The 21,812-nt window shown below is 41.5% G+C and overlaps 3 protein-coding genes across 3 annotated transcripts in view; 2 read left to right on the top strand and 1 right to left on the bottom strand.

The window, feature by feature from the left end:
• Nucleotides 1-2,473: 2,473 nt before the first annotated feature.
• On the top strand, nt 2,474-5,135 carry LOC308303132 (putative protein PTGES3L; the record flags this gene model as incomplete). Its single annotated transcript, XM_080747455.1, has 6 exons — nt 2,474-2,511; nt 2,751-2,864; nt 3,213-3,279; nt 4,073-4,171; nt 4,374-4,463; nt 5,127-5,135. 6 exons carry the CDS (start codon nt 2,474-2,476, stop codon nt 5,133-5,135), a joined length of 417 nt encoding a protein of 138 aa, XP_080603581.1.
• A 915-nt stretch (nt 5,136-6,050) lies between these two features.
• On the top strand, nt 6,051-12,095 carry aarsd1 (alanyl-tRNA synthetase domain containing 1). The gene is made up of 12 exons (XM_080747909.1): nt 6,051-6,146; nt 6,686-6,814; nt 8,038-8,197; nt 8,956-9,013; nt 9,248-9,404; nt 9,614-9,730; nt 9,883-10,013; nt 10,357-10,423; nt 10,533-10,624; nt 10,709-10,763; nt 10,845-10,939; nt 11,941-12,095. Exons 1-12 carry the CDS (start codon nt 6,108-6,110, stop codon nt 12,077-12,079), a joined length of 1,239 nt encoding a protein of 412 aa, XP_080604035.1. The 5' UTR covers nt 6,051-6,107; the 3' UTR covers nt 12,080-12,095.
• A 2,032-nt stretch (nt 12,096-14,127) lies between these two features.
• Nucleotides 14,128-21,812, bottom strand: part of LOC308303133 (myoferlin-like) — a gene marked incomplete at both ends in the record, with an annotated part of 54,619 nt that continues 46,934 nt past the window's right edge. The window contains 11 exons of the mRNA XM_080747456.1: nt 14,128-14,166; nt 15,216-15,363; nt 16,118-16,227; nt 16,341-16,537; nt 17,553-17,652; nt 18,022-18,163; nt 18,497-18,592; nt 18,700-18,788; nt 19,642-19,781; nt 20,685-20,833; nt 21,252-21,422. Coding sequence (XP_080603582.1) covers nt 14,128-14,166; nt 15,216-15,363; nt 16,118-16,227; nt 16,341-16,537; nt 17,553-17,652; nt 18,022-18,163; nt 18,497-18,592; nt 18,700-18,788; nt 19,642-19,781; nt 20,685-20,833; nt 21,252-21,422 — 1,381 coding nt within the window. The remainder of the gene's footprint in view (nt 14,167-15,215; nt 15,364-16,117; nt 16,228-16,340; nt 16,538-17,552; nt 17,653-18,021; nt 18,164-18,496; nt 18,593-18,699; nt 18,789-19,641; nt 19,782-20,684; nt 20,834-21,251; nt 21,423-21,812) is intronic.

The following is a 21,812-nucleotide window of genomic DNA, read 5'->3' on the forward strand; positions in this document are numbered from 1 at the left end:
GAGCGCAAAGGGCCTATGTGACATTTTTGGCGAAAATGACTTTTTTACATCATTTTAAAGGTCTCTGCGAACTCTATCAGATGGTGAAAATCTTACGTAATAATATCTTTTACTTTTTGAAATAAAGCCTAAAAACCAAAAAGGCTCATGTGAAACCCTTCAGTTGAACTTGGAGCGCAAAAGGCTTTAGTGCACGTGTAGTATACCAAACCAGACACACTGTGGCCCTAATAGGCACCAAAATTTGGCACAAACACTGTTCAGGAGCCTGCCATGACAATAGTCACACCAGGGGCCTTGTGTGGCCCCCAGGGACCACATTAGGGCCCCTGGTGGCCCCTGGGTGCCACAGGGGAACAGAGATAGTAACTTGCCAGAAACTGCTCTGATCCGCACCAAAAAAAGATTAATCAGGGGTCTGCATTCAGAGTGGCCACACCAGAGGCCATGTGTGGCCCCCAGGTGCAAAATCAAGGCCCCCAGGGGCCCCTGGATGCCACAGTTGCACCGTTGGTCTACTCTGCACCAAACGTGGCATAAACACTGTTCAGGGGTTTGCCACGACAAAAGTCACACGAGGGGCTATGTGTGGCCCCCAGGGGCCACATTAGGGGCCCCCAGGGGCCTTTGGGTGCCACAGGCGCACTGTTGCCCCATTACACACCAAACTTGTCACAAACACTGTTCAGTGCCATATTTGGTGCAGATCAGAGCAGCAGTGCCACATTGGGGCCCCGATGTGGCACATGGTGTGACTAGTGTTATAGCAGACCCCTGAACAGTGTTTGTGCCATATTTGATGCAGATCAGAGCAACGGTGCACCCAATTGGCACCCTGGGGGCCCCTGATATGGCACACTGGGGCCCCTGATGTGGCCTGTGAGGTGGCCCCTGGTGTGGCTATTGTCATGGCAGACCCCTGAACAGTGTTCATGCCAAGTTTGGTGCATATTGTAGCAACGGTGCACCTTTGGCACCTTGGGCCCCCGGGGGCCCCTGATATGGCACACTGGGGCCCCTGATTTGGCATGTGAGGTTGCCCCTGGTGTGACTATTGTAATGGTAGACCCATGGACAGTGTTTGTGCCATATTTGGTGCAGATCAGAGCAACAGTGCGCCTTTGGAACCCCGGGGCCCCCAGGGGCCACTGATATGGCACCCTGGGGCCCCTGGTGAAGCCCTTTGTGTAACTATTGTCATGGCAGACCCTTAAACAGTGTTCATGCTAAGTTTATGCAAATTGGAGCAATGGTGTGCCTTTGGCACCCCGGGGCCCCTGGGGGCCCCTGATATGGTACACTGGGGACCCTGACAAGGCCTGTGAGGTGGCCCCTGGTGTGATTATTGTCATGGTAGACCCCTGAACAGTGTTTGTGCAAAGTTTGGTGCAGATTGGAGCAACGGTGCACCTTTAGCACCCCAGGGGCCCCTGAGTTGGCCCCTATTGTGCCCCCTGGTGGCCACATGTGGCCCCTCATGTGACTATTGTCATGGCAGACCCCTGAACAATGTTCATGCCAAGATTGGCGGAGATTGGAGGAACGGTGCACTTTTGGCACCCATGGGCCCCCAGGGGCCTCTGTTTTTGTAACTGGGGGTCAAATGTGGCCCCTGGTGTGGCTACTCTGATGGCAGGCCCCTGATTAGTGTTCATGCCAAGTTTGGTGTGGATCGGAGCGGTTACTAACAAGTTACTGTCTCTGGTCCAGTATTATTATTTTCTGAATGTCACTTAGACCCTAAACATGAAGCAAAAAGCTATAAAATGTTAGAGCGCAAAGGGCCTAAGTGACGTTTTAGCTTACACGTATTAGTTTTGTATTTTTTGAAAATTGTTTTGTACTTTTTTATGTGGGTAACTATAAAAATATCAATTCCTTTTAGCTTAATCTGTATAAAAGTACAGACTGCTTACGTATGTTGTTTTTAATAAAATAGTTACAGTCAATTAAAACTTTGTTTTTGCACTCCTGTAAAATTCTGAAAATGTCACATAGGCCCTTTGCGCTCCAAGCCCTCGATATAAGAATTACAGGATGTCAAATCCATAGAACAACCAAGCAAACAGGGAATAGCAAAGAGAAAATAATAATATCTATTTTATAATAGTTGTTTACTGTACCTTATTGTTGCCAAAATATTTTGGTTTGTCTGATTAATTTCCCATTTATATTGTATTCTTCGCCACTGTTGCCGCATAAGGTTTGTGCTAACTTGCCCCTTGTACTAGCTGACAGGCAGCTGTTTTGTAGGTGTGTGACTGTCATATTTAAATGAAGACCATCAGAAAAAATGTCTTTCCATTGTTCCCCCAAGCAGCTGATACAAACTGGTCTAAAAATAGCGCCACAGTGCTTTAACAGATATACCAGGCAGTTAGTAGGCCTACCACCTCTGCTCAGTTCAAGCTCTATATGCGAAGAGGGAATACCATACAAAAGCTTCTACCTCCTGAATAGTCCACAGAACAAAATGAACAAGGCTCCAAAGATTGTCAGGCCAGAGGAGAGGTAAGTGTCGTGAGTTTGTCACTATGTAAAGTTAAATCTTGGTTTAGTGTCTCTGTGTGACTGTATCAAGGCCAATGGACACCATATTGTGCTAGTAAATCCTCATGAGTAAGCAGAGTATAGTCTCTCTCTTGAATCTGGTCATAGTCGTGCTCTTAAAATAAACTTTCTTAAATGTCTCATCATTGGCCTAATATTGAGCGTGATAAGGATATAACAGTGTTTTTGTTTCCTAATAGCCAACCAGCAAGGTGGCTATGGTTTGACAGGAAAAAGTATGTGACTGTCAACATCAGTGTGCAGAAACCAAAGAATGTCCAGGTTGATATTCAGAAGGACAAAATTATTATATGGTGAGTCAAGAAAGATTGTTTCTCTCCCTTTCTCTTTCTCTCACTCTCTCTCTCTCCTTTTTTTCCTTCTTTCTCTCTCTCTCCCTCACGCACGCACGCAAGAACGCATTCACACTCACACGCACACGCACACACGCACACACACACACACACACACACACACACACACACACACACACACACACACACACACACACACACACACACACACAGTATATACATTCAGCTGAATAGTATATTGTATCCTATGTGTAAATCTATTTGAGCATATCCTCTGTGTTTATTGTAATCTCTGCATATTATCCTCTTGTGTAATAATCTGTTGTATCTTCTGTGTATCCACAACAGTTGCAAAAATGATGAAGACGAGATCATCTACAATGAGTTGAACCTCTACGACAAACTCCTGGTCAATGTAAGCATCCAAGTTTTTGTATTATTCACTTAAACTTAAAATCCATATTCTGAGGGAAAACATTCACAGGAAATAGCAGGTCGACAAGTTTACAACGCGCTGCGCTGTGATCTTGTCGATCTGCTATTTTCAGCAAAGATATTTAATGTCGAGCAAAAAACTGAAAAGACACTTTATTAGCATAAAGCCCTGAGGTCAACCATTTGGAGTTATGTGATCCTAAAGAAAGGGTTTAGGCAGGCTTGTCAACTCTCCTGGATTTCCCAGGAGTCTCCTGGATTTTGAACCCCTCTCCTGGGAGTCTCCTGGATTGGCAAATCTCCTGGATTTTGTATCAAACTCCCAAAATTCACCAGAGCACAGGAAATGACATCTACTATGTTAAAAAAAATTCAGGGGGAGGACCCCCAGACCCCCCGCTTACAGGTGTACAGATCTGTCATCAGATCTGTACACCTTATTTGGCATATTAGGCTGAAATTGTACACATGCTAGTAAAGTAAGCCTGATAAATGTATCAAAACATGCACAAAATTCAACAGAACACAGGAAAATATATCTATTAATACGTTTTGGGGAGAGGACCCCCCAGACCCCAGTTGGGGAGTTCCACGCACCCCCCAAAAATAAATCTCCTGGATTCTGACAGTCCAATGTTGACAACCCTGGGTTTAGGTCAGGTGACATAATTAACTTTGCATATTATACATACAATTCTATCAAAATATGAATATAATAAAGAATATTGATGTAAACTGTAGCTACACAGCTAATTCCTTTTCTTGCTCTAAAGGATTCCAGAGAGAGGGTGTATGATCGTACCATCAATCTGTTGCTAAGGAAGCTCAAGCCTGATGTGGCATGGCCTCGACTCCAGAAAGATGAGGCCAAGGTATTTCAACAGGGCATACAGTAAACTTACTTAGTTTGACATATAATTATTTAATATGTGTGTTGTAAATAATGTACTACCAGTTTGGTAATCTTTACATTTTTTTGCTATTTGTCATATCCTGTGATGAAGTATATAGGGCTTCACTGATTAATAGCCAACACAGTCATCATGTGGTCTTTCTGCGTGTTTCTCTGTATAGCCCAGCTGGCTCGCGGTGGACTTTGACAACTGGAGAGACTGGGAAAATGAGGAGGATGATGGAAAGGAAGAGTTTGAATCTTATATGGATGTGAGTTGAGCTAATTAAACTGCTTATGTGTCAGATTAGCTTGATCTCAATGTACTGTAGATACAGTATCACAGTTGATCTCAAAGTACTGTCTGTTAAAGTAGCTATCTCAGTTGGATCTCAATGCACTGTCGAGGTAGCTCACTTGATCTCAATGTGCTGTAGCTATAGTATATCTCAGTTAGTTGATCTCATTGTACTGTAGTTGTCGCAGTTGATCTCAATTTACTGTATATCTCAGTTTATCGCAATGTGCCATTTCTCTCACATTTTGTGTATAGGCCCCTACAGCAAAATGTTCACTGTATTTTACAACGTATAGCCTAAAGGTTTGGTCTTCCTTTTCAGACGATTGCTGACATAGCTGGCAAAAACGTAGGGCCAAAACCTACTTTTGATGATTTCAGTGATGTAAGTGTTGTAATCTATATCACCCCTCTCACCACAGTAATCCAGCCTTATTGTTTATTGCCATGTTGTTAAATAATTTGATTTGATTTATAGTTTCTGAAATAAATACCTGACATAACTGTAATGATATTACCCAATTTGTAAAATTAATTCATAATTCATACTTGTGTTAGACTTTACCCCCAACACAAATTATATTCCAATATAATCCTAACATGAAATAATGTCTGTGATCACCTTCTTCTCCCTCAGTCTGACTGATCTTTGTTTCCCATACATCCATGGCTGTTTCTGGATCTGCACTTGGATGGATCTGGCTGCTGTGAGAAGTGCTCTGATAACTTCTCACCTAGAGCATGTGCTAATCTTTGTACATTTTTGAACACTTTTAAGTATGTTTGCTTTACTTGTCTAAAAAGTGTGTTTCTACAGTACTTATGTGACATTTTGTATGATATATTTATTGCTTCGTGCATGCATGTTTAAATAAAATGCATTTTAACCATCTTCTGTGTGAGAGAAAATGTATTGGATTAAGCCATTTGGGCAGGCATTATATTACTTTAACACATAAACTATAGACATTGATTGGCCTTGCACAGGATAGAACTTGACCCTTCATAATGGTTCCATGTTGTGTCAATAATTCATAAAACATAACAGACAGACAGGATTGCATAGCCTGGTTTTTCAGCTCGAAATGCATAATTGGGAATTTTATTTTGTGACTAAAAAAGTGCACACATACTGTAAAGATCATGTGCTTTGTGCTTTGTGCAAACCGCTGACTTAAGTTTGTTGGCTTGTCCAACATTTCTGTATTTAGGCTACATATAGACGTTTTTGTATGACATAATAAATGATTGCTTTGTGCATGCTGCATAGTTTGAATAAAAATATTTTTAACAAACTTCTGTGTGAGAGAAAATATTATGGTTCTGGTGAAATAGTCATTTAGACAGGCAATACTAAGGCAAACCAGAGACACGATTGACATTTGATTTGCATAGATTAGTTTCTAAGCTCAAAATACACAATTGGGAAAATATAGCTTGACCTCAAAAAAGTGGGTCTAATTTACATTGCCATCTGCATGGTCCCACAGCCACTTCGCCACTGTAACTGAATAAAGTTTGTCCTAACTTGCCCTCCGTCCTTAGCTGACAGGCAGGCAGCTGTTGTGTATCGTGTGTGAATGACTGTGGTCTCTGGTCTGACTGTCATCTTTTAAACATGGCTTTCCAGTGTCAGCGAGATTGCTATATGAAAGAGGTATGCAAGTATTAGCTGCACGTGATCAGTCCATGTTAAACGATCAGAAGCTTGATGTGGAACCATAGCGAACCTAACAGCTCTTTGACTTATGCAAGCCAACAGTAGCTAGCGTTAGCATGGTGCTAGTTACAGTACTGCAATCTGGGAACCCATCTGGTTTTATGGAACCTAAACACGTGTTTTACTGTCCAGTGTGACATACATTACGTACCGTACATGTAGCCTGTTAGTAAATGAATGCATTTTACTGCATAATATCTGTATTGATTCCCCTAATATAATGTTGTAATACTTCCTTTAAGCAATAGGTAGTAGCCTATAGGTAATAACACTGTTATTATGACTTACAAATGCACACACATTCAATCAGCTTTGAAGTAAAAGCACCGATGTATAATTACAGACACACAAAGCGTTGGCTAAAATTGATCTCGATCCACTCACGCATAGGACACAGCACTCACTGCAGTAGCCTACACGTTGAATGTCAGCATTTGTCTTGCATAACTCGCATTAAAGACATTCTTCCATTGTAGTTTGTAACCTCGGTGGTGTCCTGCTGCCCTGCTGAACTCAAGCAAGAAGTCAATGGAAAGAAAGAAACCACGAAGGGGTTTAATGTCAAACTCCAAGACACCATCTTGTTTCCTGAGGGAGGTGGTCAAGTAAGCAGGATTTACAGTAATAACAATATGTGTATTATTATACAATTTCAGTAAAGGTAATTATAAGCCCAAGTTCTTTGAACAACTTGGACTTGGTCTGCTTTTCTCTGTCTAAACCAAATCTCATAAATAGGCCTAACCCGATCCACAAGCTAGATTGGTTATTCTTTGGCAAATGTTCCCCCCAGAATAGGCATGCTGGGGTTCAAGTGGTTAAATAATACATAGTTGAATGAATTTACAGCAGTGGTTCTTACACTTTTTTGGCTCAGGTCGCCCCTGCAAATAACTTTATTATACACAGCACCCCTGAATGACACAACACTTACTTTGAATTTCCTTTAGGACTGAACTTTTTTACTTTAACCACTTGAACTCCAGGATCCCTATTCTGGGGGGGACATTCGCAAAAAAATAGCCGATCTACAAGCTCACACAATTCACCTTTTAATTGCCGAGCTGCATATCCAGTACCACTTAAACCCTAAATAATTGGTAAAACAGACCTGTAAATAACCTACTTGATACAGTCTTTTTTTTCCCACTCTCTGCCAAATTTCTTTGCCAAAAACATGGCCGATCTACAAGCTCAACTCAACGTTAGCCGATCTACATTTTCTGTCTTTTTTTCCCTGCTATTTTTTGGCAAACGTTCCACCCCAGGATAATGGATGTTGGGGATTTTTTGATTATCGCAATTTTTTGGGTCACAATAATCTTGATTAGGGATGGGACGATATGCGATATTATCGTTTATCGTGATAAAAAAACACTCACAATAATCGTATCAATTTATCGTGATTTATCGTGATATCGTCCTCCGTCATGCACTGGGATCAATTCACCTTTTATTTGCTGAGTAGCATATCCAGTACCACTTAAACCCTCTATAATTGGTAAAAGGACTTGATATGGTCTTTTTTTCACTCTATCAAATGTCTTTGCCAAAAAATAGCCGATCGCGACGCGTTGTGAGCTTGAAGATCGGCTATTTTTTGGCAAATGTTCCGCCCCAGGATAATGGATTTTGATTATTGCGATAATACCGTAAATCGCGATTTATTTTCTCACAATAATCGTGATATAAATTTTTCATATCGTCCCATCTCTAATCGTGACATGAAGTTTTCATATCGTCCCATTCCAAGTGCCACGGCACCCACTTTGAGAAAGCCTGATTTACAGTATATTTGACACTCATGCCCTGCTTTGTGGTTCCTCAGCCAGACGACCATGGGCTGATAGGAGACGTGGCGGTGTTGAGGGTGACCAGGCAGGGGGCCGAGGCTGTGCACTTTGTGTGCTCTGCCCTGGAGGAGGGCCAGGAGGTGACGCTGAAGGTGGACTGGGACCGCAGGTTTGACCACATGCAGCAGCACTCAGGTGAGCTGGAATCAGGACGGGTGTTCGTTAATATCTATAACTTATTATGCCATGGTTATTGGTTAATACCTCATGAAACACTGAATAGTTGTCATAATAATAATAATTCATAATAATGTATTATTACAAGTGCTTTACAAAACAAAAATCAAACCTCGGTTCGAATTGTAGCGGTGAATTTTTATTCTATGTGTTCTAGAGGTATGAAATCTGTGTTCTAGATCTATACATTCTGTGTTCTAGATTTATACTTTCTATGTGCTTTAGTTCTATATTTTTATGAATTCTGAATGAATGACTGATTTTGTCTGGAGGGCCAAATTGTCATGTGAAGCTTGACCAATCCTCAATTCTGCATGCACGGGACATGTACGGGACAGACAAAGCCACTCCTTGGGAATCTATGGGAATCCTCAAAAAACAGACAAACAGACAGACAAAGAAAAAAGCACATAGTAAGATAAAACAGCAAAGTAAAAATCTAAAATAACAATAGCAAAGAAATTAGCACAGATAAAAGAGGTAATCAAATAAAGTAAGTTTTGAGAAGTGATTTAAAAGATGATAGTGACTTTGCTAGCCTTAGATCCTCAAGCCTAAATGCACAAGCCACAAATGCCCAATCACTCCAGGTAATAGTAGTGAAATATTCTCTCAGAATTTCCCACTTTTGACATATGTATTGCACTGAAAGTGTTTTGGCTGTTAGTACAGTTTGGATAAAAGCGTCTGCTAAATACTCTTCTCTTTTCAATTAGGTCAACACCTGATCACTGCATTGGCAGATAGCATGTTTGGATACAAGACCACATCCTGGTATATTCATGATTTCCCATTCACTTTTATGACACAAACGCAGGTTTTTCAGTTGCTGCCATTGTATTACGTATTTTAAGGGTTAAATGCTCAAATCAATCAAGTTTTATCCTATCTCCCATCTTAGCAACAAGGAGGCAAAACCTTAATCATCGTCAGCATCAAGTCCCCAGATCATTTTCAGACCCAACACTCCTCTTTTGACCTCTGTCTCTGTGGTCTGGGCTGTTGCAGGGAGTTGGGCCGCCAGCGAAGCTCCATAGAGCTGGACACTGCGTGTATGAAGCCTGCCCAGCTCCAGGCCCTCGAGGAAGCGGTCAATGACAAGATCAGAGCCCAGGTCCCTGTCACTGTGCAGCTTCTCTCTATAGACGACCCCGCCGTGGAAAAAGTAAGCACTCTTTGGCTCTGCCGTGGCATTTTAATTTATTTAGCTTTTTTATAACTTTTGTTTCATGCACGAACAACACAGCACAGACAATTTATTTATTAATTTATTTTGTATTTATTTGTATAAATCAAATGTTATATGACTAAATGACAATATAACCAAGCATGCTACTTGTTTTATATGACCAATAAGGGTACATGTTTACACAGGTGAGGAGCAGAGGTCTGCCAGATGATCATGCGGGACCAATTCGGATCATTGATATCGAGGGCGTTGATGCCAACATGTGCTGTGGAACCCATGTGTCTAATCTCAGCCACTTACAGGTGGAACAACAGACTTATAACATGCACGAGCACACTGGAACACAAACACCAATATAATATGAAATATTGACAGTTATATCATCAATACTTTCTGTATATTCTTGCTCAGTTTCTTTCACCTTTTTATAACGATTTCAAATAATTCCTTTTAGGTAATAAAGCTACTCGGGACAGAGAAAGGGAAGAAGAATAAAACCAACTTGATCTTCCTGGCGGGGAGCAGGCTTCTGAAGTATGCTGAGAAAAGCTACGGCACAGAGCGGTCGCTGGTTTCCCTGTTGAAGTGAGTTCATGTCTCAACGATCATAATCCCAAATGAGTGATTCCAAATAGACTGCACAGCCAACTTAACTGCTGTAGTCTTCTACATTTAATCCTTGGCATACAAGTAAACATATAAGTTCAAAGAAAACTCATATTCAGAGTGAACCCAGAGCATGAGCTAATATCTCTCAAATTGTTCTCTTAAAGGGATAAAAGCCATTATATTTGGTGACACTCTGTCAACATGTATCTCACTGAAGAACAGCGAAAACATTCTATAGAGCTTTCAGTAGTGCAGACCGAATGCCAAGTCCTTGTGAAACAACTTAATCTGAGAAAATTCTCCTTGTCTTTTTCAACAGAACTGGGCCTGACGAGCATGTAGAGGCAGTCGACAAACTCCAGAAGTCTGTTAAGCTGCTCCAGAAAGTAAGCCAGAAAATCCTTTGGCTATACCCTGGATTTCCTTTGTAAACGTACAGTAATCTCACATTACTCTTATCGTAACTGCTAACAAACAATGGCTTCATCTTGGCAGAGTAACCTGAGCCTCCTGCGAGACATGGCTGTCCTCATTGCACAGAACTTCAAGAGCAACCCGCAGAGAGGAAACTTCTTCAGCTTGCACAAGTGAGCCAAGCATATTATCCAACAGAATTCCCATTCTTCTTGGAATGAAAAACCGTTATCGATTATGTTGTTTTCTGCCCATAGAAAAGAAGGTGATAACGAGTTCATGAACATCATCTCCAACGAAATAGGCACAGAGGTAAGATTTTATCTTAACAGTCTGAGTTTCTCTTGAATAAGACCTCTTTATCAACACTGACTTCTTGCCGTCTGCTCATAGGAAACCTTGGTGTTTCTGACCGTTGGAGAGGAGAAGGGACCAGGGTTGTTTCTGCTTGCCGGGCCCAGTGAAACGGTGGCCAAGATGGGACCACGGTAAGACATACCACTGGATCTCACACCCCACATTTGAAATATGGAAGCATACCTTATATGAAACGTGAATATATTTAACCACTTAAGCCCCATTTTATTTAACAAGCTCACAACCCGTCGCATCGTGATCTTTTAAAAGTCTTTTTACATATTTTTGTCTTAATTTTTTACATGTTTTAAAATATTTGTCCACAATGTCCTGCCCAAAATAGCAACACCAGATTAAAAGTGGTAAAGCAGTATTACAGCTCATCCGCACTGCCCGCGATGCGACGCGAGCGATGAAATCTCATTAAAATACATTTGTTTCAATGAGGACGTCCTGACCTACCGCGAGCGACAACGCGTCGTGCCGTCGTCCACCCCTCCGGTTTTCGCTCGCGGAGCCTCTATTTGAGCGAGGTTTCGCGGCGACGTCCATAGAGGTAAATGGCCATGTCCCGCCCCCCAAACACTTTATATTATTATTTATTTGATTGGTTCAGGCTACGTCGCAACGCAATGGCCGATGCTCCATTTGCGGACAGTATTTCGCGGGACATCGCATCGCTCGCTCGCGTGCAGTGCGGATGAGGTGTTACACAGATAGGAGTGAGTGCTATAACATGACATATGTGCTGCGGTCAGACCTCAGCCTCAAGCCATAGATCAGATCATCAGTGCCAATATTGCACAGCATCTCGAAGATTATTATTGCGATTATACTGCGGTTTCATTATCAATATTTTTGATGAGCAAACAAACTTGAACTATTTTGTTACCAAAAGCGGCTGTTGCTGCTACTTTACAAAACATGTCTTTCTACCAGTGAATAATGCAAGGTCAGAACTAGCTGGTGATATGATTGAATTTGGCACATAAATGAAAAGGTGTGGGAGGTACAGTACTGTGTAGTGTACAGTGCTTAACATGTCCTTTTACTTTCCGGGCGGATTTGTTTTCACGTCATGTGATTATACTTTGTTGTCTTAATGCTGCTGTACTGCATCCGCCCTCTGCAGGGTGCTTGAGATACTCCAGGGGAAGGGGGCAGGGAAGAACGGCCGCTTCCAAGGTAAAGCCAACAGCCTGGCACGGAGAGCAGAGTTGGAGCTCCTGCTACAGCAGTGCTGCAACCATCACACTTCAGAGGAGGAATAAACTCTGCACCATCTGACATGCTGGCAAATCCTCAGTGTTCATTTATTTCTGAGAGTGTACAAATGGAACCAAATGGACCCATGAGGTCTATTTGACAAGAGCACACCGTTATTGGAGATGTGACTAGATTACCTCACAGGGTTCCCACGGTCATGAAATTCCTGGAAATATTTTGAAATTAGAAAAATATTTTTCCAGTACTGGAAGGGTTTTGGAATTGATCAAGGGTCCTGGAAGGTCCTGGAAAATTGATTGATTCTGTTAATACCTCTGAAATGACAAATTCAACTTTGGCCAAATTGTCAAATATTAGAGGCAGAAATTGTGAAAATAGCAGATCTACATGCTCGGCGTTGTGAGCATGTAGATCGGCTATTTTCACAATAAAACCGTGTTATACAAAATTCCTCAGCTCTTAGTGCTAGTCAGGGTGCCGGGTCCCCAGTTCAAATATGATTATTTCGGGGGTCACAGCCTGAAAAAGTTGAGAACCACTGGCATACACTATCTGTCTTTGGGTACTGCACATAGGAGTAAGCGACTTGTTATTGAGCTGAATTATTGTTGTATAGTCCTGGAAATCTGGTTAAATATTCTGGAAAAGTTTTGGAAATGAATTGGTAAAGATGTGTGGGAACCCTGACCTCAGCTTAATTTCATTTTTGTTTGTTTTTGTGGAAACAGAACTTGCTCTAATACACATGTACAGATGTGGTTAATGTGATAATTCTCTTTTTAAATGTGCATGATTAGGCGTCTGCTTAATAAAACGTGCTGTAAATATCTATAACGCAATGCATAAATGTTATCTTTAATAACAATACATGTCTTTGTCCAGGTCTTTCCAGATGGTTTGTAGATTGGCTAATTTTGGTGAAGATTAGGTAAAGAAGGAGCAGACCTAATATAAAACCGTTTTTTATGCAAACATGTTTCGACCTTACTTGGTCTTCATCAGAGCCACCAAGGTCTGCTTCATGACAACAGGGGAGCTGAATAGAACTGGCTGTGAATGTTTTTGTTTCAGAGCCAATATCTTCCAGTGGTTGGTAGATGGTAATGTCACACAGGAAGTTAAAGTTGACTAGTCTGTCTGCTGTTTGTTTATACAGGAGGCGGATGTACTGTAAGTTAGCTTGTCATTGGGAAAGGTGTCATCATGGCAGACACTGTCACCTGCCCTCCCCACTCTCTACCTACCCTGCCCACTAACACAGATGGGCGCTTTGAACAGGGCTGAATGGGTGACAGCTGTGCGTATTTCTAGTAGTACTAGTGAGCAGCTTCAATTAATTCGACAGCTCTCGCTTGACAAAAATGGTGCATTTCCGACTGAATACGGTATCAATGCAGCACCTTACACTGGTATATGGTGGGATTGTGCTGCAAAGTATAAATTGATTTGTAGCTCAAGCCGACCCGGTTTCATGCTCAAGTGCTGAAATTTCTACCGTTGAGTGAATAGAGCCCTCTTGCTCTGGGGATAGTTTTAATCTTGACCATGTCCAAATGTATTGTATTTATTGTATTAACATGCCATACAATACTATATGTAAAAATGACAACAGCTGCAAACCCATCAAACATAAGACAGCTGGAGCAGTCTGGGCCCAAACTACATGTTAACACAGTCTCAATGAGATTGTGCCTCAAATAATGGTCACATAATTTTTGTCCATTTATTGTATTTATTTTGGTTTCATTTAAAATACATTGAATTAAAAATCAAGACATTTTAAGATATTTCAGTGAAAATTGTGCATTCAAGTGCAAATGTGTAGATGTGTGTGAGTGATAAATTTAAGATATTGGGGGTGGGGCAAATATGAGCACATCTGTATGCTTATGAAAGGACTGAAACGTGTGCAGAATGTGTTTTGCTAATGTGCAAAGGTGCAAGTTTCTCCCATTAGAAGTGAAAAATATATTTAACTGTAGTTTAAAGCCGTTAATTTAAAATGTAGTTTAACGCTGTTCATTTATCTTGTAGGTGTATCCATGGCCATGAGCGGTTTGAATTTGCCTTTGGATCCATTGCATCTCGTCACTTAGCTAAATGGCTTCACTATCTTCATTGAGATGTAGTTCTGAAATGAAAAAACATGAAAAAAAAAAACAATCAAATCAGTACTTCAGATCACGGTCATTAGTAATCACTTTGTACTCCACTGTCTGTGTGTTAGGTGTCTGTGTGCTAGTCTCGCGTGGCCATACTGTTAACTCCCGCGATTTGCAAATGCTCACGTCATAATAGTCTGGGGTGACGGTCGGAAGTCTTACGAGGAGTATGGGATGCAGTAGCGAATAGCAATAACATGTCCTACTGGAAGTGGTATGTCTTCTTTCAATATTCTTTGGGCCGTTATTTCGTCTTTCTCTGGTGTTGTTGGCGTTACTTCCATGATGTTTTCTTAAACTATTTAACAAGAATATGCTGCTCAAATGACTGTCTGTGCTAGTGTGCTTTTGTTGTTTCCAATGGGACTACAGTTCCGTGCAGCAGTGACTACTTTCAATACCCTGTCAGACCATCATACAGGGTTCCCACGGTCATGAAATTCCTGGAAATATTTTGAAATTGGAAAAATATTTTTCCAGTACTGGAAAAGTTTTGGAATTGATCAAGGGTCCTGGAAGGTCCTAGAAAAAATAGCTATGCATTGTCTTTGGTTATTGATTTTGTTAATACCTCTGAAATGACAAATTAAACATTGGCCAAATTGTCAAATATTAGAGGCAGAAATTGTGAAAATAGCAGATCTACATGCTCACAACGCCTCGCAAGCATGTAGATCGGCTATTTTCACAATAAAACCGTGTTATAGGCTACAAAATTCCTCTACTCTTAGTAATCGTCAGGGGTCCGGGGTCCCCAGTTCAAATATGATTATTTCGGGGGTCACGGCCTGAAAAGGTTGACCACTGGCATACACTACCTGTCTTTAGGCATTGCGCATAGGAGTAAACGGCTCATTATTGAGCTGAATTATTGTTATATAGTCCTGGAAATCGGGTTAAATATTCTGGAAACGTTTTGGAAAAGTTTTGGAAATGAATTGATAAAGATGTGTGGGAACCCTGATCATAAGATGGTCTGACAGGGTCATGTAGGTGAAACCAACTTGGCCATCCTTACCGGTAAAGAGTAGAGGAGGATGGCGATGAAGAGAAGCACTATAATCAGAAGAATGAGTCCGATGAAGAGGCACCTGAACCTTCTCCACACGATGAACTTGCAGGTTTTAAAGGGGCTGGTGAACCAGAAGAAGGATGTGTCTGGACGTCTGGTGGTTATTGGGGGAAAAATAGAAGGGGGGGAAAAAGGCAGAAGAAAGAGCGGTGAGAGTAATGTGCCATAGGCTACAAAAAACATGTTTTATTGATTTTTTCATGTCAAACTATGAAGCAAACCTCATAGCCTTGAGACTTCTAGATCAGTTGTTTTCAAACTTTTAGTGCCCAACACCCACATCTACAGGACCATGTAGATCTGCTATTTGAAACAATGTTTGAAACATTTTGATTAACAAATATATCGTCACTGTCGGACAGAAACCTTGCATCTCCAAGTTTCAAATGTATACGTTTATTCATAAATTAAAGCCTTGCTTCACCATACAGTCTCACCATGCATCTCACAAAACTAGTGAAAAATCTACAAGCACACAACGCCTCTCACCGTGAGGCGTGGTGTGCTTGTAGATCGGCCATTTTCACTAAATACAAAACGAGTGGTTTTAGACATACAAGGTTTCCACCCGACAAAAGCGATATATATATATATATATATATATATATATATATTAATTAATAATAGAATTTGCCTCCGTATTGGGAAATGAGTGCACTGATAAGGTAAATTAAACTTTTTGTACAGTGAGTCGTACAAGGTGTAGTTGTCACTAAATCCCAAGGCACAGCTGGCCGTGTCTCACAGCACACCACTAGTCTTGGCACTCCGCTTGGGAACCACTGTTAGGACTGGGATTATTGTACCGCTGCAGTGAATACTGAGGCGGATATATTGGGCTTTCTTACTTTGGTGGGTCAAGCTTGGGGTTCATGTTGGGTTCATCCCTGCCTCTCCCTGCAGGTTTCTCGTCGACATCCTGTTCACTTACAATCTCCAGTGTCATCTCCACCTTGCCCTATAAAACAGGGTCAAACAGATAAACAAACCCAAAATAAATGATAACATAATAACAGGAGTTCTGTATCATTAGCACAGTTATGGAAAGGTTATGTTTGCCTCTCTACTTACACCCAGAGCCTTTTTACCATCCTCCTGTTCTATTGAACAGGGCCACCAGCCTCTCACAGACTGCTGTGCAAACAGAGACTTTGAGTGGTCGGCCTTCTGTGGCGCACAGATATCCAGCTGCTCCATCATTTCCAGCTTACACTTCTCTGCGCTCTTGGCTGGAGGAGTCAGGTTGCGCAAGTCAAGTTCCACTGTACCTGTGGATGTCATTGCAATGTTGTCAGATCACAATCAACCTATGTCAAAGTGATAGTTGCGACCGTAGGTCGCATTTACTACCAAAACCTCCACGGGCTGTCCGTGAGTGAGTCAGTCACACGTCACACTTTTGTCCTGCTCATATCTCCACAACCGTTGCCCCCATCCATGCCAAATTTTGCACACACACTCCTTACCTGCCAAACTACAACCTCCAAGGACCCCCGGAGCTCCAGGGACCCCCAGGTGTAAAAAATGACCACATGTGCAAAAATGACCAAATGACCACCCCAACGGGGCTGCTCACGGGGAATTCCTGGGGACCACCCACTCCTGCTGCTCCAGAACGGATGCAAAAGTGGTGGCGCCCCCAGTGGAGGACCCCCTCCACTGCAGCTCACATAAAATGCCGTAACTCGGGCTAGGAGCGTCCGGGAGAGCCGGGCCCGGTACCTATTCGTCCGCCAAGGCAACGCGGAGACCCCACCCCTCATTTCTCACATGCCCCTCTTCTAGCGCCACCTTCAGGCCGATTTTTAAAACACATTTTTGGACACTGCTCCTACAGATTTTGCCCTAAAATCACGAAACTCACTACACACTATGTCTACACTCATGTCATCAACATGGATCAGGAAGATTTTGGAAAAACACATTTTTGCCCTATTTGTGGAGATAAGTGACCTACGGTCGCTTATCTCCCGATTAGGGAGTCTTACTGGTTTAATTTAACTCAAGAAGTGTGACAATGGGGGTTCATTTTAAACTGACACTCAGGATTTAGCTGTTCATTTACAGAGGATATGTTCTACAATGTAGACTACCGTACACAGTACACATTACTCTATACTGCTTCATTCAATATACTGAAAGAAAGTAAATAATAATAGGACTTGATGCTTGCCGTGGTAATAACACATAACACATGTGAAGGCAGGTTTTTGTGAAAATGTGTAGGTAAATACATTCAGACCATAAAGCGTAATTTGGTTACCATTTATAAGAAAGCCTCACCTAAATAATCATCCAAAGAGAACTTGTCATTGTCCCAGATTTGGACGATCAGCTTAGGGGGGGTCCTGAACTCCGTTTTGTCAAGACTCCAGAAATGTTCCTATTGAAGAGAAAAACATATGAAAATGTATAATAACCAAATTACATGACATGTCTTATCTGTAAACTTCTTCAGGGAAAGTACTTTGAACCCATTAAGACCTGGAACCACTTTAACCATTATTTTATGCTTTAACCAAAAAAGTAGCAGATATACAAGCTCACTGCGTGCCACTGAGTGCCACACTGCAAGCATGTAGATCTGGAAAACAAAAAAAAAACAAAAAAACATTTAAACATCAAAATGTGTGCAAATCTTTGAATATTTTTATGTGATTCTATATTTAATGTCTTCTAAATCCTTCCAAGGTTTTTGAAAAATGCATGTTTCTATGCAAGTGGTCCTGTGTCTATGGCAGCTGACACTCACCTTCTTGGAGACGAGGCAGAGCTGCTCGGCAGGCAGGTAGTCAAACTCGTAGACAAACCTCCAGTTGAAGTTACCGTCTCCGTCCAGAGACCTGTAGTGGACGTCAGTCTTCTGCTTGTCCTCCTCCATGCCAGGCATCCAGCTGGGAGAGAGCCAATTACAGCTGTTAGTTGTATTCGGTCCATATAAAGTAATAAACTCTTAAAAATTGTACACTTTCACAGCATATCAGTGGTCACAATGAGGACAAACCAAACAATAAGATGCCAAATGAAAAGTCCCTGAAATCTTTATGACTTCTTGTCAAATGAAAACATATACTGCCTGATTACATCAGCAAGCCCTTACAGAATGAATAAATATGAATCCGAGGACCATGAGCTATGGGAATCACAAACGCAGCTGATTTTAATTTTTACAGAGATGCTCTGTTTTGAATCTCATTGTCTGGATGATGATTGAGCATTCACCCTACCCTTTGACGTAGATGTCACTCATGTGTTCTCCAGTGATGCTCGTCTCATCCAAAGTGACATCTTTGGTGTTCCAAATAACCACTCGCAGAAGATTCCTGAGAAATTCACAAGAAATTGTTGTTTATCTGATGGCATATAAAAGCAAGTATCCACGCTCAGGTGACCCAGGCTGTACATGGTAAAATAACAAAATACAGCATACTTCTTAGCCTTGCGTGGTGTGATGTCAAAGGGAGCTCCAGGGACTCCGATTCTTTTTGGAAAAACGTCCACCCACATCTGAATTCTCCCCTGAAAAAAGGAGAATGTATGTATGATGTCAAATGTACATACAGCCCCTCATTACAATTCTATGCAGCCATGCAATCATCATCCTTTTATGGTGCACTGCGACGTGTTGTGAGCTGGTAGATAAAAAAATAAGAATGGCTTATGAATTAAAAACTTTAGGATAATGCAACGTAGAAATATCAGCTCAGTGGCCTTGAGGAGTGTCTTGGAAGAATGTTAAACATTTGATAATGCATGAAACATTATCACAACACAAATCTTGTATGGTTGTCCCTGGCATACAATATTTTCAGATGGTGATCTGTGGCCATATATCAGGGTTCCCAAATAGTCGGCCCGCGGGCCATTTGTGGCCTGGCCCTCACCAACCACAGTCATAATGGTGGTATAGGAGCAGCAACAACACTAGTATATCGTCGTTGTCGGGTGGAAACCTTGTATGTCCAAAACCGTTTGTTTTGTATCTATCGTCTAAAAAATGTAATAAACTAGTGAAAACAGCTGATGCGAGGCGTTGTGTGCTTGTAGATCGGCTGTTCTCACTAGTTTTGTCACTTTTGTGCGATGGTCTTGTGTGATGAAGCAGGGCTTTGCTTTACCAAAAAACATACACATTTGAAACTTGGAGATACAAGGTTTCTGCCCGACAACCGACAGTGACGATATTATCTGAACTGTCGCTGGAGTAGAGGGAACGCCGCCGTCGCCCCCTGCAATGTTGTGGCCCTCGGCTTGGTACCCTAGAAATAATTCGGCCCTTGGGGAAAACTAATTGGGGAACCCTGCCATATATGTTAATTTGGGGGTCCTTGACATTAGACAGCTGTGAGACCGTCGTGTCATGAGATCTGACCTGAGAGAGCGTGGGCTGGAAGCTGCTGTACAGGGTTCTGGTCTCCACGTGTTCAGGGACCAGGCCCTGGGTTCTGAGGACATGCAGGCAGAGGCGGTCCCGAGCCTCGCCCAGATGGTGATGCACCTCTTTGTCCAACTCTGCAAGTGAACACATGTTACACACAACCAGTGTTGATTGATTGTCAACTAAAACGGCATAGCTCAGGGGTAGAGACACCGTTATTACAGCATGAAGGGTTCCCGAAGGGTTCCCAGTTCGAATCCGGGCTCCCCCTGAGTTAATGTCGAAGAGTCCTGGAGCAAGACTCTGAACCCCTAATTGCTCCCGGTGAGCAGGTTGGTGCCTTGCATGGTTTCCTCTGCCACCGGTGTATGAATGTGTGCGTGAATGGGTGAATGTAATGCACAATCTATGTAAAGCGCCTTGGATAAAAGCACTATATAAATGCACCATTTACCATTTAAAACGAAAAGAAATTCGGCGACTACCTTTTTTCACTGACGAAAAGTAAATAAGAACTAAAACTAAAACTAAGCTATGATGACTAAAACTAAGACTAAATATATTGCCAATTTGGTCAGCAAATACAAACTAGACTAAAATGTTATGTTTGGTTGCGCTCGGGAGTGGTGCTCTGAAAATAGCAGATCTACAAGCGTTGTGAGCTTGTAGAACGGCTATTTTCAGCATGCAACCAAGTGTAAAATCAGTCATTATGACGCCATCAAGGTCCACCAAAATACATTTTCGCTGTCAAAATTGACTGTAGATGTAGTAGACTAAAATCTTATGATATTTAGTCGACTAAAAGATTAAAACTAAAACTTTTCAGATTACTTAAATGTGAATAAAACTAAATTATATGACTAAAATTAAATAAAAAAATCCTGTCAAAATCAACACTGCACACAACATTATTACTATATGTTGTCAATGATCCTAAAAAAAATAAAACAATAAAAAATTGACAGTCAAAACAAACACCCTCTTACCACAACACTGTAGTGTATAAATGAAGAATCCTATTATTTTGACATTACCAAACTGAGCCAGTGTGTAATCTTTGCCGTTGAAGGTGAGCGAGGTGCCATCGCCTTCGATCCTGGGTTTGGACAGGCCTTTGAGTCGAGCCAGGTTCTCCAGCATCTGAGAAGGCTTCAGCTGGTCCCTCCACTGGTTGACACCAGATCTACATCCATACAAACCAAGAACATTCATTAATGCCATTACACCACACAATCAACATGAACTTGACCCATTAACTAAGACCTGAAAAATACCTAAAAATGTCTTTAAATCCTAATAGTTTTCTGAAAAAAACTTTCTTTATCTGTTGTGCTCAAAGTTTTTAATGTCAAGGACCCCTAGAATTATATGTATTTGACCACCAACCTCAAAACCCTCAAAATATTTTGTTCCAGGGACCCCCCAGAAACAAAGATTTGAGTTAAAACTGTTTGCGTTAAAATACTATACGGTATATTCCAAGATTTGCACAAAACAAAAATAGCAGATCTACATAAATATGTATATCTACTATTTTTGAATAGCCAAATATAAAAACTAATGGTTAAAGTGGTTACGTGACACGGATGCAGTTTCCTCACATGCAGTAAGTCTGTGGGATGCCGCAGTAGGAGTTGTATCGGGACAGGAAGCGGTTCTCCAGGTCAATCACCGTCTCGCCGACCTTCTCGTCGCGAGTCAGAACGTCGTAGTCATACACCGAGAGCTTCAGGTCCTTGTCCTGAGGCAGGAAACACGACATCTCAAACATCCTGTCCGAAAAACAAAACACATTTTGATTCGTTTAGTGGCACCGTTGTAGAACATGTAGGAGAAAGGTGGAGAAAACAATGTTATAACAAGATGCAGGAAACTTAAAAGATGAGAAATAAATGACTAACAAAATGACAAATAAAACATGATGATTTATTTCAAAACAGAAAAATGGAGAAAAGACAACAAACAGGTAAAGCTGTGGTATTAGGTAAAGATATGGTCAAGACCCATTAAGACCGGGAACGCATTATTATGCATTATTACTTTAACCATTGTTTTATGCTTTAACTATTGAAAAATAGCAGAGGTACAACCTCACTGCGAGCTTTTCATGTCAAGGACCCCCAAAATTACATGTATTTGGCCGCGGACACCTATTTCAAAAT

Source organism: Nannobrachium achirus (genome assembly GCF_963921795.1).
Source record: "Nannobrachium achirus genome assembly, chromosome: 18".
In the NCBI taxonomy this organism is placed as follows: Eukaryota; Metazoa; Chordata; class Actinopteri; order Myctophiformes; family Myctophidae; genus Nannobrachium; species Nannobrachium achirus.